Consider the following 25,782-nt stretch of genomic DNA (forward strand, 5'->3'; position numbering starts at 1 on the left):
GGAAATCCGAAGTACTTGCAGCACTCGTGCCGAGAGTTGTCTCCATCTTAGCGAGCCCAGACACTTCTGCGAGGCTCAGTGCCGCGCTCAGCCCCTTTAGAAGCGTCTCCGGGAGCAGAAGGCGGCCGTGCCAACACCTCGTGGAGCACCTCAGGACGCCCCCAGGTCAGCGAGCCTCCTGCTTCTGCTCCGGGCGGGTTTCGTGGCCCCGGGCTCCCCGGCGGGCAGCAGGGGGCGCGCTGCGGGCGGCTCCGCTCCGCTCCCGGCCGCCCCTTCCGCCGCGGCGGGGCCGGGCCAGGCGGGGGCGCTGCGGCGGGCTCCGGGCGAGCGCGGGGCGGAGCGGGGCGCGCCCGCGGCCCCGCCGGGGATCGGGGAGCGGCGGAGGCGCGGAGCGGGGCCGCGGCCATGGCCGAGCAGCAGCGGCGCCGCCGCCCCCAGCAGTAGCGCGGCGGGCAGCAGCGGGCTGCGGGCGGGCGGCGCCGGGCCGAGCCTTCCTTTTTTTTTTTATTTTTTTCACCCCCCCCCCCTCCTCTCCCTCTCCGCCCCATGGAGGGGCCGTACTCGCTGGGGGTGAGCGTGTTCTCCGACCAGGGCGGCAGGAAATACATGGAGGACGTGACCCAGATCGTGGTGGAGCCCGAGCCGCCGGCCGAGGCGCGCCGGGGCCCCCCGCACAAAGGAGCGGCGGCGGCCGGGAGCCCCCCCGGAGAGAGCGGGCGGCGGAGCGGGGCCGGCCCGCGGGCGGCCGAGGAGGGGACGCTGCCCCCCGGCCGGCCCCCGAGCCGCTCCGTGGCCTTCTTCGCCGTGTGCGACGGGCACGGCGGCCGGGAGGCGGCCCAGTTCGCCTGGGAGAACCTCTGGGGCTTCATCAAGAAGCAGAAGGGCTTCGGCTCCGCCGAGCCGGCCGCCGTCTGCGCCGCCCTCCGCAAGGGTTTCATCGCCTGCCACCGGGCCATGTGGAAAAAGCTGCGTAAGTTCCAGGCGCCCTCCGGCCGCCGCCGTGCCCCGTCCCCTCCTCCCGCAGGCGGCGGTCCCCGGCTCGCCGGCCCCCCCCGCAGCCCCTCCGCGGGGCCCGGCGGCGAGAGCGGAGGGGCCGGGGACCCCCCCTCTCTGTCCCCTTCCCTTCCAGCGGGCTCCGCCGCTGCCTTTCCCCCGGGTTCTTTCTTCTCCCGGCCGTGGGACGGCCGCCCCGAGCCCCCTCCAGCCCTGCGGGGCGCTGGGCACCAAGCGGGCTGCGACCCGCGGCGCTGAACTGTGGGGCGTGGAAAATCGAGGGAAAGTAGAGAGCAGAGAGAAAGAGAGAGAATAGGGGGCTGAGGACAAACTATAGGGCAATTGTGTCGTGTAGCTGAAGAGTGTAGAGCTGTAGTTTGTTCTGAAGGTATCACAAGTTGGATGTCCCAGGTACCTTTAGCAGAGGAGGTTCTGTCTTGTTGTCTTGGGGAATTACATGGAACCCCCCCCCCAAGTTTCTCTCAAGCAGAGTATCATGAGAAGTTATTTTAGCAGCCTAAAATAGTTGATTCCCCTGTCTCTTGATCCCAGCTGTTTCTGTTGAGTCCTGATGGAACGGTGAGAAATGTGGCTGTTTCATACAGGGCTGTAGTTTGCTCACTTTACTGTTTGAGCATCGGGGAATATGCGGGGTACCTGCCAAAACAACACGCTCGGTATTCCTGAAGGTTATACGTGGGTTCAGTTACTTAAGTGCAGCGGGACAGTGGGGGTCCTAAACAGGTAAGGCAAAGAAGAGTGCCAGGACGGGTGTCAGTAATCATTCTTGTCCTCTTCCTTCTCCCTGATATCTGGTGATACTGCAGAATCGAGTTTCCTGAAAGGGTAAAGGTTATGGTTCAGGGTATGGTCGTTTTTATGTGTGTATTAATATCCAACATAAGTAGATAAGTGTGGATGATGTAATACGTATTCTTTTATGCATTTGAAAGCACTAGAAAGAGAAAATATATAAATAGCAAGCATATAAAAATAGGCAGGCAGGAGGGGAGCGCAGTAAAATCGGATCAAAAACGTAGACAAAGAATACTGACAGTTGGGCCTGGGAGGCAAACATGAAAAGCAAGAATTGCATTTACAGCACAGCGGGGTTTCGGTGGAGTGATTTGGGGCTGGGGAGGAGGGAGGTGTGAGAGTATAATGCTGTCAGAATGGTTTCATTTTTTTTTTTCCTTGAATATCGAAATAGAGAAGTTGCACAAGTGTCAGATGCTTGAAAAGATATAAGAGGAGGAATGGCGAGGTCAGGGCACGCTGATACCAGGCAGAAAGGAAAGGGTGTGAATTTTAGAAGCGCCAGAACTTGACCATAACCTTGATGCTGAGGAACAAGTGGTGAATGGGCACACGGCCTCCTGGGCTGCAGACTTGCACGATAAGGAGAAGGATGTGTGAACACAGGGAGAGGTGGTGTGGGGAGAAAGATAAGGAGATCGGTTGTCTGGTTGTAGTATCCTTCATCTGCTCGTTGTCACTGTAACTATGTGTAGCTACAAAATGGAGAGAGGCAAGTGACAGAATGCAGGAAATGCTACTTTAATACAATGTGTTTAGTAAATAATACTTCAGTTGTGGAACTAATTAAAACTTGTTAAAAACAGCATAGCTCTGGCTGTATTTGATGACAGTTTTAGGTAGGGTATATGGTAAACTTTTCTTCTAAGTAACATGTTTGGTCTTGTTGATTTCTTCTGCATGTGTCTAATAGCTAGAGTGTAATGGGATAAAACAATTACTAATCTGGTTTATAACTTCTCACGCTGTGTTACGAAATCCCAGTGCCAATCTTGCTTGTAATAATTTTTCCACGTCATCTTATGTAGTCTGGATCTCTAACTCTGTGTTGGAGAGACTGGGTATTTTAGCATTGTGGAACGGGGGCAGGAGGCTGGGTTGGGTTTTTGGTGTGAAGCACGGAGCCTTCATTGCTAGCAGTTGATGGGCATTGGAAGGGAAGCTTGTGCTCTGGGCTCTTGGAAGCAGTGGGCTACCCCAGCAGCCATCTCCTGTGATTAACATGAAATGTGTTGGTGATGAGTACAGCAGAAACATTAAGAAAGAAGAACACCCTTTTGTCATTGCCGGTGATTAGTGAGGTTAATTATATTAATAAAATTCCCAAATCTTTGTGTGCTAGAACTCCCAAAGTAAAAAAATTGTATTTGAAGCCTGTTTTTACAACTAGCAGTGATGGGAAAGGTTTCTGCAAGAAGCAGGCTCTGCAGGTCCTAGATTTTGACAGGGCTTCACTGGGGATTGCATTGTGTTGTTTCTTTTGTAACTCATCATTTGTCTAGTCAAAAGCTTGTTTGTAAGTGTTAAATTTATCTCGATAGTACTTAAACAATTTTTTAGTTGAAAAAAGTACAAGTTACTAGTATTGCTAGTTAAAACTTAGAAAGTTGTATGCTCCTGCATTGCTTATAATTCTCCCATTAAACTTAATTTGAAGAATAAAAATAAAATACTTTCATTTCTTCTGTAAGGAAGTCATAATGTCAGGGTTATTCTTAGCAATGTTTGAGTTTATGGATGTGTCCTTATCTGAAAAGGAGCTAGACCACTGGAGGCAATGCAGGTTTTCAGGATAATGTACATTTTTTTTTTAGTCTCCAGGTGCCTTAAAAGTTCATATACCATTTACTTTTTGAAAGTTATCAAGGTTTTTAGAATCAAACCAAATTGAAATGAGGTATTGTAGTTTGAATTGTTTTAAAATGCTGCATGGATTTCTCTCTCGAAACCATCCAATATTGTAAGGAACAAAGTAGACTATAAATTTGATAGCTTCGTATAGCTTAAGCACTTCACATGCATTCTCTTCTTTTTTTTTCTATTTTGTCTTGGAAGAGTGGGAAGTGCATCTGTTAAACTGGGAAATGTGATATTTTGTGGGCATGTATTGTGAGTCTGTAGCAGTCGGGCAATGTTGTTGGTGCCCTGCTAGACGCAGATGTGGGTTTACCTCCTACTCGCTATTAGCATCAGCTGGTTCACTTTGTGCATCATGCTGTTTCATGAGCAATGTGTTTTTCAGTTCTAAACCCCCCTGGCTGTAGAGGAGTTGTGTCCATTCTGGGATGTAGTCATGTTTCTAGTATGTAGGTTAATAATTATATGACAGTAAATACAGAATTAGGGATGTGGGCCCCACACAGAAACTCTTACTAACTTAGAAATCCTGGCATGCTACGTAGTTACATCTGTCCCTTCGTAAAGGTGTGGAAGTATACCTGAAATGTCTGTGCATTTCATACCAATGTTGAAGTGTGAGCTCTGTTTTGAGAGCTTTGTAGTGTCAGGATTTCTTTGAATTTGTGAACTGGTGGTATTAAAAGTCGGTAACAGTCTGCTCTGAACTTACCAAAGTAAAGTTCTAAACTCAAAAGGGGATGGCTTTTCATCTGGTTGCTTTGAAGGGATGTGTGCTAAGAAAACCTGCATTTTTTGTTAGGGCTGGTGTGGCCAGGTAGGGGAAAATAAGTGGTGTGTGTGTATTTGAATGAAAAGGCAACTGAAGCTGAAGTTTCTACCAGTGGAGGAGTTTAATGCTCATAACAGTGCATGACTGAATATTCTGTTAATTATTTAGAGGAGAAGATACCTTTTGATCTTAAGTGGATCACTTGGACTACTGGGGTATTGCACAGAAGAAATGTAGGACTTTTTTATTTTTAAGTTAAAGCTATTTTATTTTGCATCTAAATACTAGAAAAAAAGAACAAAATAACAAGAGTAAGCATTGAAAATAGCATTTGGAGTTTGCTGTGTTGTGGTAGTATGCAGGAAAAATTCAGCAAGGAATTTGTGATAGCAACCTGTTTTTTTTTTTTTTTTTTAAGGGCTTACATATAGTTTGCACTAAGTTTTTTTGACAATTAAGTGTTGAAGGAAAGGATATAACCAAGTCAAATTTCATAAGGCAAAACGCTTGCTACTTACTGTCCTAGGTAGCAGGTGATGATTTCAGGGTGCTGGCTGACGTGCCAGCTATAACACCAGTTGGAATTAGCTGGGTGAAGGATGGTGTCTTTCAAATAGAGGGAAAATTGTTGCAGAAAGATGTCTTATTGCTTAATTTATAAGATTGATAAAAACGTAGTCCTGATGTGTGGGGGAGTTGGGTAAGTGACTTTGATTGTAGTACTTGAGCTCGGAAGAGAACTCAGGAGTTTTGACACTTGTTAATTTATGACGAGCCAATCTCTAAAGAAAGAAGTGTGCTGTGCTACGTGTAATACTCATTTCTAACCAAGAGCAAGACATAAACTGTGAAATGCCTCGATGATGGGCAGATGTAATTTCTAGTTCTGTCGGAGCCTAAAAACTGAGGCTGCTCTATCATTCTTCTTCTCATAAGTGGGCGATTTCACTTTGCGCTCTTCATTTCCCATAAAGACTGATTTGACTCTCTAATATATTTTATTGCTATTGAGGGGTTGTTACACTGACAGAAACTCATTAGCTGCAGCTTGTTTTCTGTTAAGTGCATGGTTGAAGTCATCATTACCACTTGGCTTCCTCCCTTGTTTGCTTTCCATTTGGAATGTGTTAAATTTAATATCCACAGTTAAAATTGCCAGACAAAGTACTTCCAATAAGCTGATTGAATGTTTTTGCTCTTGAAATAATGCTACTCTTAGGGAGAAAGTGTATTTTAGTATTTAGAACGCAAAGCTAGAAGCCTCTGTCAGGACTTAAATGCTTAAATGATGCTGGATATCTTGGTAGCTAACAATGAGGAAATGCAGCTTTTATCAGCAGGCCGTCTGTATTATAAACGTGCTTCCCTTTCAGCACATCGTCCCTGTTTTCTTTTTCTTGCCCTGGGCATCTGAACATTGTTCACTGGCACTGGAATGTAATAAGTTCCTAATCTTTTGCTTCTGCTTTACATGTCTGCAGCTTAAAATATTTTCACAGGGAGGAAGGCCTCAATGATTTTTTTTTTCTTGTGTTGTTATGCTGTAGAGAGAAAAACAAAACAGTGCTTTGGCTATCTGGCCTGACTATTTCCTGCAAACAGAATGCATCACAGTGGAATTGTTGTGTTGTACTGTGTAAGCACGGATTGCGAAGCGCAGAAGATAAAATGTGACAAGGAGATGAGTCCCCCTTCTTAGTTTGTCTGAAGACATGAGTGGGTGTGCAGCGAAGAAGAAACATGAGGTTGCTGTTGACAGTTGAAGTCAACTGATAACTTGAAGTCTGCTATCTGAGGGTACTGAAGTAGGGAGGAGGACTGGTATGCCTAATCTTTCTTAATTAGGATGTTGTCCCAGTCATTTAGTGGTGTTTTGGAAGAACAACCAGTGTGTGTAGACACAGAAATAGACGAGAAAAGGCATGAAAGAGAAACTTCAATTGCATGTAAATTGTGAGAGTAGTGTAATAAGAAATTAACTTTAAGGGCAAACGATTTGAGAAAGGAGGCGTTTAACCTAACCATGCACAGTTCATACTAATAAAGGTATTTTATTGTTCTGAATTCAAGGAATATCTTCTCTGTGAAAGGTTTGATGTTGGATAGCATACTGAAGTAATCTTCATTGTTCAATCCTTTAAAGGGAAACACGAATAAAACGGCTGAGGTATTACTCAAGCTAAAATATAAAAGTAAAATAACATTTTTATTTCCTTCTGAGAGAATCAGGAGTATCCGGACAATTTGATGTCCAGGCAAAATGACCTGATTTATGTTTCTTCCTCTTCAGGCAGGGAAGTGAACAGTAGAATCCTAACAAAAAAACACGGTTGATCTGGTCAGCACTCAAGTAACACTTCCCACATACTCTTGTTCTTCTAGCAATGCGTGGAAAATTTAAACCTGAGGAGATAGTTTTTGGAATCCGGTCTCCGTGCTTTCATATTGGCTTTGTTTCAGTTTAAGCTGTAGCTGGGGGAGTGATGTTGTGAAAGTGGGGGGGGGGGACCTGTGGGCACTGGTTTGCCTGGCCGTAGTTGTGTGCACACCCTGTTGTAACATAATGCAAACCTCTGTGACGCAGCCTTGATCTTCAAAATGTTACTGGTTCTGCAGCATTGAAAACAAAGGTATTTTTGTTTGCTTTTTTTCTCACTGCAGCAGAGTGGCCAAAGACCATGACAGGTCTCCCGAGCACGTCAGGAACTACTGCCAGTGTGGTAATTATCCGCGGGTCGAAGATGTACGTTGCTCATGTTGGTGATTCAGGAGTGGTGCTGGGAGTCCAGGATGACCCCAAAGATGACTTTGTGAGAGCTGTGGAGGTGACGCAGGACCACAAGCCTGAACTTCCCAAAGAAAGGGAGAGAATTGAAGGCCTCGGGGGCAGGTAATTGTCTGTGCTTTTCACTTCAGGTTTGATCTGAGTGCTATCCATGTCTTTCTCTCTCAACTGGGCTTAAGCTTGCTCGTTTTAGGGGATAGTGAGCAAGTCAGTCAGTCTCACAGCCTGTTTATATTCCTTCTCTCTCTATGCTCTGTTTTTGTTGTTGTTTTTTTTTTTGTTGATTCCTAGCTTGTTGGGTAGTAACTTGGTGTTCCAGTGTTACGCTGTTGTGCTTTTTGTTAGTGGTTTATGGTATAAACAAAACTTTAATTTCCTGGTGGGTTCTGCTGTGGCTGAGCTGGTTACAGTTCTAAGTGTTCATTGAAAACTTTGTAAGCGGAGGTATGGTTTGATCTATTTTCATTAAATTCTATGGATTTTTGGGGGGAAAAAAACACTTCACTGTTCCTGAGGTGAGGTAGACGGCTGTTCAGTAAGCTCTTCAAAGCTGCTGTTTAAGGAACATGAAAGATATTAATTTGAAATACGATACTGAGTTTGCTGTTTAAATATATGCTTAAAATGTTAAAATGTGACGCTTGAACATATATCTTAACGTTTAGTACTTTTTTCACTGTCAGGAGCTGGCAGATGTTAGTTAGAACATCTCCAAGTTGTGGTTGATGCATGTTCCCTGTGACTGAGGGTGAAAGCAGGCAGCCTCATCAGATGGCACTAATGTTTTGAGACAAACCTCAGGGCTCGGATTTGGCATAGCTTCACAGGAGCTCTCTGTTCTTTCGTTCTACAGTACTGCACCAGATGGATGGGCACAGTTTCCTTCTCTTAGCAGTTCAGAGGCAGAGATCACTGAAGGTTTTCCTGTTGACATCAGTCATACAAGAACCCTGTCAGCTCATTAACTTTTAGATATTTGTATCTCTAGCAGGTGGAAGCTGGTCAGTTAGCTGTGTTTCAGATGGTAGCTTTTCAGAAAGCAAAACTGCAAGCTACACTAAATTAGCCTAAATTTGTTAATGTGTGGGTTTCCAAGTCACGTATCTCAGTGATTGAAAGTCTCCGAAGCTTTGAAGAAACATTCCCTAGAACTTTGTATCAGTGGAAATTGTTTAAAAAAAAAAAAAGCATATATTTTTAAAATCACTCTCTACAAATACTCCTGTTTTTTTTCCCGGGTGGGTGATAAAGGCTGTACAGGCTGTTGTGAGGCGATTGGTAGGAGTGAGGTGAAACTTTAGTTACACTTATTAATGACTTCTCTGTCATGAAAGCGAATTGGGAAAAGTTAATGTGAGAGCATGATTGGATTGCTCATTAGAAGTAGGATATTCCTAGTACCAGTCTCGTAGTTTGGAATGAAGCCTTTCAGATAAAGACTTAGCTTTGTGTGGTCATTAGTTGTACAAATGGATGAGATGGATTTTAGGATGTGGCGTTTGACTGCTGCACTGTGCATGCGAAAGGATGGAGCTAAACATGCCCTTGTTGTTAAGGCCTTTGAAGTCTCAGGAAGTGCATCTTGAATAGCTTCAGTATGAGGAATCTTGAGGCTGTTCCAGAGCGCCTCAGCTCCTAATTACCATTGGCTGTTCCTTGGATAAAAGCTAGCTTTTAAGTGTCTAGTTCTTGGCTTGATTGGGACCAAACTTTGCTAGTTCCTTGCTCCATTACCTCTTCTTTCTTGGTACCTTGTGCTCTCCCTTCTTTCTTCCTGCCCCATAATAGTTGGTTCACTTGCACAGTAGCTTCTCTTTTGACCCTTCTAAAGTCAGCTGTGAGAACTAAAACCATTGTGCTCACTGCCCTAGAGCAGGTGTTAACATTTAAAGGCAGAGCTGTTTCTTCCTGTGTCCTGCTTTCAGATAATGATGAACAATCCCTTGTTTATTTCTCTCATGTTGGTGTACCAGTAAGGAAATTCCTACAGAAGGCTGCTCATTTCTTTTTTCCCAACTGTACTGTGCTGTTCTTTACTGCCAAACTTTGGCAGATGGCGAAAACTGAGGGAAGAACTACATGATATTTCCACCCAAGTGAGTTGATGTTGATGGTCTTCATCTGAGAAAAGCAAATTGTGTTTTGCTTTTTTGCTGACAGATTAAAAAGATACTTTTACATCTGGTTGTTGCAACTAGCCAGAACTTCTTCCAACTCTTCATTCCTCTACTTTTTTTTCTTTTCCTCTCCCTTCATCTCTCACTTTTCCCTTTGGCTTAATATGGAATGAGACTGTACAAGTGATACCAGGTGTTTTGAAACACTTAATTGTGTGGCGGACCTCACTGAGGGTGCCGTCATTATTGACTCCATATTTACAGACTTAACTGTTCTAATGTCATTGAAACAATTTCTCATGCTTTCATTTCCATTCCTTTTTATAACCCCTACCGCTTTCTGATGCTTTCAGTGTGATCAACAAGTCTGGCGTGAATCGCGTCGTTTGGAAGAGACCTCGGCTGACTCACAACGGCCCCGTGCGCCGCAGCACTGTCATTGACCAGATTCCCTTCCTAGCAGTTGCCAGAGCACTTGGTAAGTGGTGCCCATGTTCGGGAAGTGAGACGCCGCTCCATGCAGGCCACCAGAACTGAATTACACCCCATTTTGCCAAAACACTCGGTTAAAAGGAATTCAGTCACTTGCCTTGATTATAAGGCCTTCTAAAAGCAAAGGCCTTATAAAAGCTTGTTAATATATTATGGATTTAATTTTTCAAATAAAGCTGTCAAAGGTGTCACCAGTGAATAAAGGCCTAGTTGTACAACATGCAGGATTTCCAATGTCACTCTTACAACAAGGATGCTACTTTGTGCTGCAAATGGAAACATACAAAGCAGTTAGTGCCTCCGAGACATGGAGCACACTGTCTGGCTGAGAGGGGAGGACAGTCATTCTTGACTAAGTGGTGGTAAGATTAAGTTCTGCTGCATAGGATATGTATTACTTTGGTCTTCCTTTTCATGGTGAAGCTGTTTTCTTCCAAGACAATGTCGAATTAACAAAAGGATAGAAGTCAGCCCGTGTGTGTGTTATCTGTAATTTGCCTTTGCAAAAGTAGTGGTAACAGGAAACTTTTTTTTTTTAGGAACACTTTATTCAGAAGACAGAAAGTCATATTACAATACCGAGCAAACTTGTTACGAATTCTTTTTTGGGAAGTACTTCATAACTTGAAGTTTGCCTCCTCTTGCCCATATGTGTTATTGTTTTCTAGTCAGTTGTTTTCCTTAAATTTCACTGCAGAATTCCAATCTGCTGTACATTTTCTCTCCTTCCAACTTCCCTCTGCCCCAGTGAGGAGTTCTCTATCCAGATACACCCGATATAGGTTAGGTTTTATGGAAATGTACCACGTTTTTACCTGTGAAAACTGTCCTGTGACTTAATTTCTTCTTGGCAAGCACGGCAGTTATGTGATAGTGTTGTCAGTGTTCCTAGATCAGTTGGCAGTGTGTCACGGGGACAGTCTGTTCCTGGGACTGTCTTCTTGTGATAAGTGCATTACATTACTGCATCTTATTTCAGAGGCAGTGATACGTGTTTTGCATGGATTTGTCTAGTGTTAAATGTTTTGCAGCGATAATTAACATTGTAGAAGATAGCTATATATCAAGGAGGAGGCTACAGGTGGCTAAAGTTATCTTTTCCATAAAACTAAAAATTTAAGTTTACTGATTTTTTTCTCCATATCTTAAAAATCTTACTATGTGTCACATTTAGCTGCTTATTTTATGGTTAGTAAAACTGACTTGAGAGTTTGAGTAAGTTCTTTGGAGTTAATAGATGACTAGCAAAGATTTTCATCCACCAAGAAACATATCCTTCCTTTCCCCTTTTCTGCAAAGTATCTGTGTTCGTCGTAGGTTACGTTTTGATAAGTCTTTCATTCTTACAATTCTGATTTTTTTTTTTTGTCTAAATAGCTCTATGATTTTTGATCTGATTCCTTGCAGCAAGTTTAACAAAAGGATTTGGCTGGGTTCTGTGTGCAGATGGGAATTCAAGGAATGATGCATCTGTTAGCCCCCTATTGCATTCTTTCCAGTTATGTCGATGAAGAGGATTACTGTGGAGTTTCAGGTCCAAGAAATGGGAACACTTCACAATTCTTGGTGTCAGTAGTTAGATTTGAACGCTTAAAAGGGGGCATTGGCATCTTGCAATTGTGTAGGAGAAAGGGGTTTACAATGTGGCAGTGTTTTGGTGTTTGCCTGCTCAAGGAGTCTGTGTAAGCCTTTTCACATCCCCTTCTGAGGAGGTATGACAAACCTCCTGCAAAAAGGAACGCAGCTGCTTTGCTCTGTGGGACCCAGATGGCGCACAGACGCTCACAGTTTGGAAACAGGATTTAACTTCTTTCTGAGGCCAGCATGCCCCTTCCACTGCTTACAAAAGACCTACCACAACTAAAACCATTTGCATTCAAGCTATGGAAGCCTGCTCGACCTCTTGGCTGGCTCCCAGATTGCTACCCTGGTTGGCACAGCACTGCTACTCTGGAGCCTCTCCAAGCGGAGTAGTAACCATCAGTGCTGGCATACAGTGGTTACCAATACTCTAGTCAAGCCCGCGAAGATCTTGCACAGTGATTCTTTTTTGCCAAGTCCAAATTTAGTGGCTGTTCTCAACAGAAATCCCATACTGCAGAATACAGGCCCCAGACTTACTATTTGGATGAGAATTTTTAGTAGGGCAGCAGGAGTCTCTTGACACTGCCTCATGCTTACGAGATAAACTGATATTTGTGAATTTACTGTCTTTAAAGTGGGCAGATATCTGAATAGCAGGAATAAAACACTGGGGTAAAACAAGTTGGTCAAGTATTTGGACAGCAGAAGGGATACCGGTGTGTTAGAAGTCTTTTAAGCCAGCTTAATTCTGTTGACATTCCCCTTACTGTTTTGATTTGTTTCGTGTCTTTCTGCCCTAAAATAAGCATTTGTGGTATGTACTTACTACTGCTGCTTCTTGTGGCACCAGTAACTGTGATTAAGTGATGTTTTATTTATTTATAGTCCCATAACAAGTCAGAAGTGTTTAGGTTTTGTACTGTCTTTGTAAAGTACCTGTATGCTGCTTTTACTGTATACAAGTTTTATGTCTTCTAATGAAATATCTTAAGCTGTAGCACAGTGTTCTGCATTCCGAGCATAGCTATTTCTGCTAACCTTTTCTGTGAAATGAAAATGTATTTATACCAGTTTCCCTCGTAATAGATACTTAATCCCTCACAGTCTCAGAGAATTGTTCACCTCTGGGCTTGCTACCCATTCTGATCAGAAGAGCATTTTGTTTCCTTCAAGTGCTATTCTTTGTGTAAGCTTCCTGGCATCCAGAGTTCCATGGTAACTGACCGTTTTATTTGCCCGTCCCTATAACAGGTGTGAGGCAACTCAAAATACTTGAATCCCCTTGTGTAAGGCAAGGATATGAGTGCAAGTGGCTGCATACCATACAGCCTGAATGCTCAGGGGCAGCAAGCCCTCATGTAACTTGCTGGTGTGATTTGAACAGCGTGTGCTGTTGCATGGTGCATTAGTTACTGTCTCTCTGCCGTAGATTTACAAGCTGGATTTTTTCCATGTGGCAGCCAGGAAGGCATTGTGGATGGGCTCCACTGAGCATGCTTACAGGTGCATCTCTTCGGGAAAGAACTGAGAGAGGAAATAACTCCGAATGTGTAGCATAGTAGCCGGATTCGTGCTAGCAGAAAGTTTACATTTTCAGCACATGCTGGCTGTCGAAATATATTAATGCAAACCTTTGGTTTCTAGGACAAAATACAGGATGATAAATACAAGGCTGTGACAGTACAAGATGATATCTTATGTTCCCACCATTCCCATATTTTTGGTGTAGCGGCTTCTACAATACAGGATTGATTTTTTTCATATGAACATGAATTTCTTGCTGACCCCTAAAAGCAGCTATGTATCAGAACAGTGAACTCTGGATGTATAGCTGCTATAAGTTGGCTCTGACAGCGATATGGAAGCTGTCTTCCAGAGCACCCTACTGGATGCCAGAATTGTTTTGTAAAGCTCTGTAAGCATGCATACCATGAAACCCTAGGGAGGAGGGAGTGGTTGACCTCAAATGATCTAAGTAGATTGTTGTCTAAGGGTTTAATTTTTGGTGAGTGTGTACACAAGCACACACATTTTAAATCTGAATGGGTAGAGTTGTTAGACAGTATGTGCTTCTTGGGTTGTCTTTCCTGCTTGTGTGTAGGCCACACCATGAAGATTAATTGTAATGGATTACACAAGCCAGTAAGTTATATTTAAATGCTGCACAGCATTTTACAGACTTTACTGATACTGCTTTATATATATATGCAGTGTATTTGGATTTCTACACTTGTTCTGGAGATGTCTTACTGCAGCTTCTACAGTTTTCTCCACCCCCAAGACAAGATAGATATGTATGCCTGTACAAAACGCAGAACACGTGAAGGCACATGTGGATCTGTTTAGCTCAAAAGAGAAAGTTTGGGGCTTTTTTCCTGCTTTTGCCTGGCTGTAGCTCTCTGTGTTTGCCTCCTTAGCTCTCTTTTCTTTTACAGTAGAAAAGCAGTAACAAGTATTTATCCTGGAGGTGGTACTTCATCCAGGTTTGGTCACCAAAGTGTTCTTTGGTTTTATCCTTTGTCTTTAGCTAACAAATGCTGTACAGGACTGTGTGTTTTAGAGATTACAATGCCACCTTAGCGTTGAAGGCTTTAGCTGAATACCAAAAATCATGAGTAGCTTTCTGCATGTCATTTTAGTTTCTCATCTTTACTTTGCATCCTAGTTCTCAGGCTTTTCTCTTACACTTACTTAATGAGTATGCTCTGCCACAGCCCTGGACTCAAACACCTTTCTTCTCTTTTGCCTGTTTTACTAACATGCGAGCAGGGATGAGCAGTCTTGGTGAGACTGTCTTCTGAGCAGTTTTTAAACTTTTTCACCATTTGTTATAACAGCAAATGAAACAATAGCATTTGAAATAGGGGCCTCTTGTCTGCTTTCATTTTTGACACAGTGTTGAGGGTAGAATTCTTGCAGCAGGTTTGACTTAAAGAATATGTAAATGAAGCTCCTAAAGGAATGGTGAAGATTTTAAAGCCCTGAGTACTTCTGGGTAGCTTTTCTGCTTGCTGTTACCTTCAGTTTCATCCCTGTTCCTCAGACTGAACTTTTTAATCATTGTTAAGTTCTGTGAGTGGGACATTATATTGCATTTGTCGTTACACTGCTGTGAAGATGCCCTCTTGTGGCTGTAGGATCAGATTGTTATGAGTTTTGGTGAAAATGTTCTCCTCAACTCGGCCTGAATCGCCCGAAGTGGTTCCTGTCCGTATTCATGTTGAGACATGCCTAGCTTCCTAGCGGCATTGCCTCATGGGGAGTGGAAAAGGGAAGTGCTGCAAGTCTTCTCTTGTACTAACAGACCTTTTAGACACATTTCGATTTTAAAAGATTTGGAATTAATCAAATTGGGTCACTTTTTGACTGTGACTTAAAGTAAACTTTTATTTCCTCTATTAAAATTAAAAGATTTATTTGTATTCAAAACAGCATTCTCCCAAAACATAAATGATCAATTTGATTTATGACATATTTTTTCTATAAGAAGGCTTTAGGCTTAATCCAATCCAGTCTACTTATACGATGGGTTGTTTTGTTCATAACCAGTTACTTTCCTGGCATCAGCTGAGTTGCAAGTGGTGTTTTTTTCTCTGTATTTTAAAAAGTAATAGTAAGGTAAAGTAGACTACGTATTTTCATATTTTTATAGATAGCTGTATTAGTTTTCTGCTCCTTTATTATATGACTTCAAATACCTATTTTTTTTGTTTGAAAGATGCAATGAAATTTTTGTGTAGATCTTCATGTATTAATCTGGTTCTAGTCATGACCAAGAAACAGGTACAATTTTTTTCTGGTAGATTAGAAGGAACTATTACAATCTCCCCCCTTCCTTTTGTTTGGAAAAGGAACATGCAAACCTTCCTGGCTGTAAGTTTTTTAGATAAAAAGGCTGTTAAGTTTTGTAAATGTGTGGGTTTCAATTAAGAACAAAAATAGTGTAGCTGAAAGTGAAGTCTGAGAACCTGGAATTCCAGTTCTGTAATACTAGCCTTTGGCATATCACATCATCTTGCTATCTTGGCTTTCCAGTCTGGTAAAGAGTCACTCGTCTGTCTGCTTGCTTTGGGACAGAATTAAAGATGTTAGTGTTTTGAAATGCCTTGTGAAAAATATGTTCTGCCTTGTGGTTTACCTTCCTCTCCCTCATTTTCTCCCAGAATTGTAAAAGAGAGGGTCCCATGTAAAGTGACTTCCTTCTAGGTTTGCCACATACCTCTCAGCCACTGTGGATGCTGTTCTCTCCAGCTGGCCAGAGCAAGAGACAGCTGACATTAGTATTCCATCTATACAGCAGCTCTAAAAATCATTGACTTAGTCTCTGGTGCTCTGCCCTTTATTTATAAAAAAGAAAAAAGAGGAAAAAAGTGCCTTGTCCTAATAACATGGCTTGGCCTTTGCTGCCTTGGAGTTAGAGTAATTCTTACAAATCCTGCATGTGAAGCACTCTTTATGCAGTGCTCTTCTACCTAGGATCATTTGCCTGCTTGATTAGTCTGTAATCACACAGCTTGTATACGTCAGTTATTGTGTTATTTCCTAGGTGGTTTTGGACCTTGGTAAGCGATGAGTACAGCTGAATTTAAAACTCACCGAGATGTGGTTCTCACTGTACGAGTACAGCAAACATAGAAAGCCACTTTGACAGAGGTGATGCCACAGGGAATTGTTTGAAAGAATGCAGGTCATGTTTTTTTCAAAATCCTATGTTTAATAAATTTAGAAGCTGAGAGTACTTGAACTAGTCTAGCTCCTATTCTCTCTGTGAGGTGTGGGTTCCTTGTGTCTCCCCAGAAACTGTGCCCTTCAGCAAGTTCCTTATTGGTGGAGTCCCTTATAAGCAGTGTGATGTTCTGGGTATCACTGTGAGGAGCCTTCCGCCTCTTGGAGGAAGGCTCTCTGAAATCCCTGCGATTTAAACTCGGCTGTTTCTCAGGGAGAGCAGCAGATGGCTATGATGACATGTATGTGGATGAACCAAAACTAAATAGCATCAGATTATTTTTGTATTACAGCAAAGTATTTTAATCAAAAAATGATTCAGCTGAAAACATTGAGTTTTCATAAACGGGCATACTAGTGAATAAAAGCAAAAGAAAATCCCCATGTTGGGAACTGATTCCAAGATCTAGTTGTTACAAGATTCCAAGCTCTTGTTTGTTTTACCTGTTGTGTCAGTGACAGGCACAATGTGAAGAACTCTCAGTATATTAAGACATTTTTTGGCAATTAATATATAATAATTGCTGCACTGGAGCTCAGCTTTTCTGTTACAGTATTTATTTTGATCTTGTTGCCAGCTGGCTGGCTTTGTTGCAAGTCTGTGGAGGGAGAATGTTCCTCTGTATGAGCAGGCTCGGCTTTTAATTAGTATTTATTAGAAGCATGTGTTTGTCTACTGCTGATGCAGTGGAGGTGAATTGGTGCTTTAATGAGGATGGACCATCCCTGCTTGCTGCTGTGAAGTGGCATAATTGAGTTGAAGTATTCCTGATTCTGGAGAAGTCTTTTTAGCTGGTTGGTAGCTTAAGGCAAAGCTAATGGAAGGAAATAGGAAGACAAAAAGCTTATTTATTATCTTTAAAAGGGTGGTGAAGGATGTAGAAGGCAGCTATGAACATGTTATTTGAAGTGAGCAAAAAGAAAAAAAAAAGTGCCTTTTTAAATAGTTCTTTGACGTTTTTATTAATTTCTCCTTCTAAAGCCATGTGTTCTGCACAGAAAAATACAGCCAGTGCTTGTAAATAACTTTGCTGTAATGATAAGCAACAAGAAATAAACTATTTAGTGGAAATTTTTATACTATATAGTATGTTACCAAAACCAGAAAACATTGAAAACTCCCATTGTAGCATTAGTTGTGTAAAAAGTAAGAAAAAGTTAGAGCAACGGAATACTGTTCTTGATTTAGAAGTCTAACATTAGAAAGACATTTTTTGTGTGTATCTGATAAATAAGATTGAAATAAGTTAATATGGAAAATAATTTTTTCTGCTGGAGTGTTTTTTCCTTGAGGATGGCTTGGAGGAAACACTTGAACCAGCTGATGTTTTGATCTAAATGTGACTTGTTTTACATTCAGTTCAAGCTGTCTTCATTGGTGAGGTGACCCCAAACTCATTCACACAGCGAGGAAGATTTAAAAATAGAAAGGTTCACTGCATGAGGCCTTCCAGGGGAGAGGCTTTAGCTCTCATTTTCTGCTTTCCTGCTGGAACCCAGGTGCTACTTGTGCTCCTGTGGCTTCTTTCCAAGTCCGCGATTTGGCACATGGTGTTCAGCTGGAAAGGCACTCTGAGTGCTGCATGGCTTTGAGAGTGATGATAATGCTATGGACGGAGAAAAAATGAGAGGAAAGAAGTTAATAAGAGAAAGGCTTCAGCCTCCTATTTTGCTGTCCTTGTTCCTTCTCCATGGCACCCGCATGGACAAATACATGTACAGCAAGACGTGTTTCTGTATTGGTTGGATGGTTGTGGATAATTTTGGGTTGAGGGAATAAAAAGAACAAGCTTTCTGTTTTTTCTTTTTCTTTCTCTGAGCATTTCTTTCTAGGTTGTGCAGAGCAACACATTGTCACTCAGGCTAAAGTCTAATGCTGCATGGTCTTCTCCCAACCTAATTTTACAAACTGTTTCATGATCCTCTGTACAAGCAGGGGAGAGTTTGTCTGGCTGCAAAGCTTTAAACTGTGCCCATAACTGGAAAGGCAGACTTTTGCAAGCTTGGTTTGGGTTCAACAAACTTAAAATAAGGCTTTGCTTCTGTTTCAGGATAACCCTAGTTGTTCAAATAGGTTTTAGTTTGGATATTGAGATTCCACTGAATTCAGGTATTAATCTGTTTTTTCCTTCTTTCTCTGAAAATCTTCGTTTTGAGAGTGAAGGCCTCTTGTAAATATAGGTTGGTTTGAATACATTTTTACTTAAATATCTCCATATTAATAAATGTGATCAGAAAGTGACAGCAGCAGAACAGTAATTGCATTGAAATTGCATTGCATTACTGCTGGTGACTTGAGACTGGTGGTAATTGTTTTCATGGGAACCATTTTCAGGAGTTTCCAAGAATAATATTGCTTGTAATGTAACAGTTCTGAAACATTTTCTTCTTTGCTAGGTGATCTGTGGAGCTACGACTTCTACAGTGGTGAATTTGTTGTGTCGCCTGAACCTGACACTAGTGTGCACACAATTGACCCCCAGAAGCACAAATACATTATCCTTGGCAGTGATGGATTGTGGAACATGATCCCGCCTCAAGATGCTATCTCCATGTGCCAGGATCATGAGGAGAAAAAATACTTCATGGTGAGCACAGTTGGTATCAGTCATTGGGGAAATTTAACGCTGCTTTCCTCTTAAAAATTGCTGAGTCTGGTATGTGTGTAATGTACCAAACAGCTTTGTTGTTCAGGCATATTCAATAACTTTGCCATAATATAAAGGCTGTTACAGTGCAGCTGATACTTTGCTTGCATGTACTGTCAAATACAGTTTGTGTTAATAATGTTTAATTGCCATTTGGGGGAAATTTGACTACCAGGATGGGATCTGTGATTAAGAAGATAGAAAATCCTTCCTGTAAGGAAGTTATACAAAGTAATGTCTGAAACCAAAATTTATTTCATATTAAAACACATGTTACAATGCAGACAATTGTCAATTGTTTTTTGTGATTTTTTTTTTGTGGGGAGAAAAATCTGAATTACATTCTTACTGGGTTTATTATACAAAACAGCTGAGAGAATTTAATCAGTGGAGCATCTGAGCATCAGTTAGTAAATAGTCTGTAAACCCTTTGAAAGAGTTCTGGAAAGACTGCAGGATGTGCTATGGCCAGCCTATTTATAGAAGTCATTTGCATCAGTTGTAAAGTTCCAAGCATTGTGTGTGTATATGTGGATTCTACCATAAACTGACTTTAAAGCTTCAATTAGTATTTCCTCATGTTCCTGGATCAAGCTACTTTAGCACATGACATAGGAGTAGATTATCTCAGCTTGTGCCACATAAACTGTCTTCAATTTATAAAGTAAAGTGGACTTGATTGCTTTCTCTCTTTCTTCTAACATAAAGGGAGAGCACCGACAGTCTTGTGCCAAAATGCTGGTGAACAGAGCCCTGGGCCGGTGGAGGCAGCGCATGCTTCGTGCAGATAACACCAGTGCCATCGTAATCTGCATCTCACCGTTGCAGGATAGCAAAAGCAACCTGGAAAATGAAGAATTGTATCTCAACTTGGCAGAGAGTCCCTGCTATAGCAGCCCTGATATGAATGTCATGACACCCTCCCGCTGCTGTACCCCACCTGTCAAGGTAACACTTTTTTTTTTTCAGTGTTTTAAATGTTCCACATTGAACTTACTGGCCTCTCAACTTAAACCATCATTTAGTGTTACTTTTTTTTTTTTTTTTAACTTCAGTGGACTAGGCAGTATGTATGGCTAAATAAAATACTTCAGTTGTAGGACAGTAACTTGACACCAATTACCTGGCCACTTCCTTTGTAAGTCAGCGTGCAATGCTTTGGAGAAAAAACTTTTAATAACATTTCTTAAAAGATTTTGGAGCACCAAAGAGAGAGTATTAAAGTAGAAGTGTCTCAGAATTGCTGAATGTCAGGATACAGTGTTCTTGTAACTCTTAAAATCCTAATTACTTAGTAGTGGTTCTTGATCTGTATGTCCTCTTCAACGTAAATAATTACTGTAGGTTTATGCATGTAATTCACACGGTTTTAAATACAGTATTTCGTAAAAATCTGAGTTCTTGCACAAAATTGGAAGTAGACTATTGGAAAAGGGGTCAGAGGTTCGAAATCCCCAACCAACCTCAACAGCTGGTAAATTGCAGACTGTCTTTGGAGGTGTTCATAACTATGTGGGTTGTTTTCTAAGGTAACAGATGGATTAACACATCCAGATACACATTGTAGAGAGTGATTTCTGCTTGGATTGGGAGACTGTACTATGGGCATCGAACTGGTTTAACGTTCTTTGTTAGATCTTGTATTACATCTTTTCCTCTTTCTTGGGATTAGAAGCTTTACCCATTAATGTAAAGCAGAGCTGTTTGGAAGCTTTGTTTTCTCTAAAAACCAGAGTGAAGTTATGAGGGGATATTTGCTTCAGTAATTACCAGCTGCTCCTGATTTAAGTAACTGTCCTTTGATGTTTTGGAGCATCTTTGGATAACTGGCCTTCAGGCAAAGTTTTTTTTTTTTTTTAAATAAAAAGGGAGGGGGGGGGCAAAAACAAGAAGGGCAGTCCTTAATGTTCCCTTCGCAGAGACAAGCTGCTAGTAAAATGGCATTTTCTCTCCTTCCATTCCATCCAGTGCAGCAAAATACATTAAAAGAGCTCAAAATTGTGAGAGATTTTTTTTTGAGTTGTAAATACTCGTGAACTTTTAAGTTGTACTAGTTGTTTTGTGCTCTAGCTGTTACCAGTACTTATTGAGTAAGCCTTGAGCGATGTTGATTGCAAAATAACCAGGAAGTAGCATTTCTTAATAAAGACGTAGTGAAGATACCTTCTGAAGATTCCCCCTCCCTGTATAAGTAAATTCAGGGGGCTGTGATGTGTGAACCTATATCAATTGTAGCAGGTGGTCCTAAGTAGTGGAGAGATCAAAACTATAGACAACTAATAGTTTTGGTGTTTTCCTTGTAGGACAAGGGTTTAGTTTACTTTTTACTTAATGTGCTAAACCCAAAAGAAAACTTTGGCTACAGGTATGCATTGGTATCATGTATAAATTCTTTCTACTTTCATTTTTTCTCCTCTTGGCCTTTATTACAAGTGGTGTTGCCAATTTAAAAAAAAAAATACTATTTTCTCCTTATGTTTTTTTATTAAAAGTATTAGTATAATGTAAGTTTCTACTTGAAAGGCAATATACAACTGTCCTCTCACAGTACCTGTAAGGATGGGAGGAAAAATATAAGGAGAAAGTTGAGGAGAAAAAAGACAAAGAAAGGCCCCTGTACTATCTGAATAATGAAATATTTCAGGGGGCTGGGGGACAAATGCCTCCAGGAAGATCAGAACAAGTAAAATGTCTGGGCAGCGGTGTCCCCATGTATGCTTTTGTGCAAAAAAGAGCCTTGTGCAGTTATCTGTAAGTATATTCAGTTAAGTATATCATTGAGTAAGATCAGGTTTTTCCTAGTGTGGAGAACCTTACCAGTTAGATAAGAAACCACAATGAAAGGAAAGATGTATTTTCAGAACCTCTGGTTTCTGTAATGGCTGGACTGTCCTCCTTTTAGGAGGGAAAAGCTCTTTTTGTGCAATCAATCATGTTATTGATTACACAAAAGAAATTAGAGGAATTGATGAGAATATCCATTAGCAAAACAGTATTTAAATACATTGATACGTAAAGCTGCAGGTAAATAGCTGATCTAAATTAGGTAAGTAATTAAAAAAAAAAAATCCTATTGAAGTTTTCCAAAATCTCTGCAAAAAAATGAGAGGTGAATTGCCAGATCAGTCTGAACTCCTACAAGTCATTGTGGCATGATTATGGGCAAGAGTGGTCAGGAAAAACAAGAGGTAGCAATAAAAAGAAATTCAATCTTTTGTTGTCAGAGAATGGAGGAAAAAAACATTGGATATCCTTGATTGGTAACAACTGCTACCTTCCAAAAACAATTAATTTTTGGAAATAGAGTAAATCAAAGTTTCTCAATTAAATAAATGTATTTCTTAATTACATATCCTTCTGGCATCAATTACTAATACCAAATTAATTCTATTGTTCCTGAGGCCAGTGACGGAATTTGATTGACTAGATTGAGAAATGAAGTTGGTGATTCACGTTTTATTTTTCTTGTTTTGTTACATCACTCTTCAGCAGACTTCCTGCAGTCCATTCTCTGACTTCATTTGGCTTCCCAAAGCCTTACCCGATCTCAGCTATTCATCCTGAGCAAAAGATCTTGGCAATCAGAGCCACAGTGTTAAGTGCCTTGCACAATATGAAACATAAAACCTAAGTATTGGCTAGAGACACAATGTCAGAAATGAAATTGAGCAGATTAAATAACGTTGCCAGGGCTGTTCTGAATGCATCATCTTAGCGTTCTTATGAAATGAGTTGAATAACCATCTGTAAAGGTCTTCTCTTCTGTGTTGCTAAATGTAGTAAAAACAAAACAAGACAACAAAAAAAAAACACACTAAATGGCTTTATTAATCTATACATGTGGAGCAACAGAGGAGTTAGAAGAAGTGGAAAACGAAGTCTACATGCTAGAAAGAATTCTGATAATCTTTTCTTTTGGAGTGCATTTTATCAAACCTTACTATTATATGTTGAAAAAGTGTTGAGCAGTCCGGATTTCTTTTTGAAGGTGAACTGAAGTTGCTCTGTTGTAGCTTAAAGCATTCAGTTCTTGCTCAGGTGGTGTATTTACATGGTCTAATTCATTTGTGTGTTTGAGTTTTCACTAATTTTTTAAGGCTCTCATTGCCATTTGCCTTACATCTATGGTATGTAATGTGGCCTTGAAATTTACTTCTGAAGGACTTGCTGAGTAGCTGGGGATTTCTTCACAATTAAATCTTTAATAAGGTTATAATTCGTATCTTCAGGGCACTGCATAAATACTAATTTTCATAATCCCCCTGTGGATAGGGAAAGTAAGTATTGTCCCCGTTTTCCTGTTGATGGAACTGAGATTGAGGCAGAAACACTTATCAAAGGCTGCAGAAGGGATGAGTAGCTGAAGGTAGGATTAGCAAGTCCCTGGTTCTCAGGACACCACGCTAAGCAGCCTCTCTCTTCAGAGTACCCGATAACTGTGCTTCACAGAGAGTGTCTGGGTTGAGTTAGTTCCTTTCCAAGTTGTAGAGCATACAGTTAGGCAATAAAACGCGTTACTTAGCTGTGAGGAATTGGAAACAGCAAATAGTAATTCTATTTTTAGAATGTTTGTCCAGTGAACTTTTGCTCTACATTCTGTATACAACCAGGACACCTAGGGTATGAAGTTTATCCTTCTCGCTGATGATCTAGCTCTGCCCTAACTGAGAGTTCGAAATGTGACCGGTCAGAGTTCTGCTGCTTGCCCTAATGGTGCTTGACCACCTATGTATGAAATCTTCAGAGGCAGTATGGGTGCACACATCACAGAATGAGGGGACTCGTGTCTGCATTTTGGAACACACTACCCGTGACAATCCCAGGACAGACTGCAGGCACTGAGTTCTACATGGCTTCCTAAATTAACAAAGATAGATGTTTATTCCTTACATAACTCGCTTTATAGCAGCAAAAAAGGAAGATTCATGGGATGAAGGGGTCTGAACAGCCTTCTGAATGAAGAGATTGTCTGCCATTATGAGATGTTTGCAAATTGAATGATGGAAATAAAAGCGTTGAGAAAGTTGTTGTGCAGTACCAAGCTCAGATCCACAGTATGCATCTGTTTCTACCTCTCCATCCCTGCCTCTCAACGTGTGTGTGGGAATAATCCTGTTCTGGAGTTTTTCTGTCTCTGATAAGATTTAGGAATGCTTTGTCATGCAGTCTCCACCCTCAAAGGATAATAGGAGTAAAATGATTTTATTTATGCCTAAGTATTTTTTTTCTTTCCTTTCAGCTTTTAGAAGATGATCCGTGGCCACGACTGAATGCTTCTGAGTCTGTTCCTTCCCTTGTGCATAGCAACATGATCTCAGAGAAATACGTAGAGCTGCCAAATGAGATTGCCAAAAGCAATTCACCTTCATCAGGAGCAACCCTGAAGGATTCAGGCCCACAGGAGGAGAAATGTGGCAAAACATTGGCTTTGAGGATACATGAATCCTACAGTAATGGTTTGTCAGTAGGTCTCTCCCCTTCCAACTCCACAAATTCAGGCACGGACCAAAAAGGCTTCAAGGTGTCTCCTAGTGGCCAAACAAAAGCCCAAGATGCAGAGAGGACACCCACAGCGAACTTTAAAAGGACATTAGAAGAATCCAACTCTGGCCCAGCTATGAAGAAGCCGAGGCGTGGCCTGAGTCGAAACATTACTGTCCAACCAGAAGGCATGTCCACAACGCCACAGCGCAAAAACTCAAACAAGCTGACCATGCGGCGCAGCCTGCGGGGCCAGAAGAAGCTCAGCAATTCACTCTTCCATCCACCCAGGAAAGCAGCCTGTGTTTGCTGAAGGGCATTTGTGTAAGGAAGTGTATTTTGTCCTGCTTAGAATTTTAAAGTTGGTGCAGAAGTTTTGAAACTCTTCCCGTTTATCCTTTTTTAAAGTAGAAACTTTTTTTGGTATCGAACAGCTTTATCCCAGCCTTGTACTTGCTTGTATTATAACTGTGAATTTTGTAGATGTGTAGGGTATAAGTCACTGTAAAATGTGTGTAAATTTGTATTCCTTCATGTAGTCTCTTTTCTTCCTTGTATAATTGTTACAGCGGGGCTAAACCTTGTTTAAAAGAAAATTAAAGTCTTTTTTGTTAATTTACTAAGGTCTTGAATTTGTATACGCTTCTTGTGATGAGAATTTCACAACTTTTTCACTAAAGTAAATTATTAAACAGAATGGAAGATATGTATTTTCGTAGTACTATATGTTCCACCTAAAGTGTGTCTTTTAGAGAATACACTAGGTCTATATTTTGTTTTTAAATTTTAGATTTCTCTACTCAGAAATGTATGTGGAAGCAGAGATGTTGAGTCTTGCTTTACGGGGCTCAATGTCAACATCTTTGTTAATTAAAATACTATGCAGTATCTTATCTAGTTGCATTTTTGTAACATTAATAGGCAAAGTATTTAGCAAAAAAAACCTGTGTTTTAAAAATTCCAACTCCCAAAAGCATCCTATAAAGCCATTCCCCATCCCTCTTACAAATGGTGGCATTTTTATCCAGGCATAAATGTGTGTCCTAAGGAAGCACGAATTTTCTGCTATTCCAATACTGATGGTGCTGCTAATACCTTTCAACATAAGTTCTTAAGTTATTTTACGACAATTTCATTGAGTACGTGGATCATGTGTATGTTCACTTAAATAAAACGTGGAAATTTGATGGGGTGCCTTTTTCTTTTTTATCATTTCAAGCTTAAGTACACTCATTCTGTATTCATTAAAATCTAATACTCTCCCCTTCACTGTGGCTGTTTAATGAAACGGGACATCCTGCGTAGCTGTTCTAGGCAACGATTCTTGGCATTTTATACTTGACGTGTTTGTTAAAGTGTAGCAATATATAACCTGCATTTTTTTAATGGGGAAGTAAAATGCCAATACTTCATTCCAAGGGCTAGGGTGGTATTTTTAGAATCTAATTCTTTACTGCTGGCACAATAAAACATTGGCTGGAATTAGGCCTGCTATCTATATATGTTACCATG

At 41.2% G+C, this 25,782-nt stretch overlaps 1 protein-coding gene across 1 annotated transcript; it reads left to right on the forward strand.

Annotated features, from left to right (window-relative positions):
- The first annotated feature begins 322 nt into the window (after window positions 1-322).
- On the forward strand, window positions 323-25,457 carry PPM1D (protein phosphatase, Mg2+/Mn2+ dependent 1D). The gene is made up of 6 exons (XM_068656342.1): window positions 323-970; window positions 7,100-7,328; window positions 9,694-9,818; window positions 18,539-18,729; window positions 19,498-19,737; window positions 24,029-25,457. The coding sequence occupies exons 1-6, from the start codon at window positions 547-549 to the stop codon at window positions 24,581-24,583; spliced, it is 1,764 nt and encodes a 587-aa protein (XP_068512443.1). The 5' UTR covers window positions 323-546; the 3' UTR covers window positions 24,584-25,457.
- Window positions 25,458-25,782: the final 325 nt, after the last annotated feature.

Source organism: Anas acuta, chromosome 19, assembly GCF_963932015.1.
Source record: "Anas acuta chromosome 19, bAnaAcu1.1, whole genome shotgun sequence".
NCBI lineage: Eukaryota > Metazoa > Chordata > Aves > Anseriformes > Anatidae > Anas > Anas acuta.

Bases quoted from the DNA above. Each gene is read 5' to 3' on its own strand.
- PPM1D (XM_068656342.1), top strand. From the start codon at position 547: ATGGAGGGGCCGTACTCGCTGGGGGTGAGCGTGTTCTCCGACCAGGGC. The intron at 7,329-9,693 runs GTAATTGTCTGT...TGATGCTTTCAG, and splicing joins ATTGAAGGCCTCGGGGGCAG to TGTGATCAACAAGTCTGGCG. The intron at 19,738-24,028 runs GTAACACTTTTT...CTTTCCTTTCAG, and splicing joins GCTGTACCCCACCTGTCAAG to CTTTTAGAAGATGATCCGTG.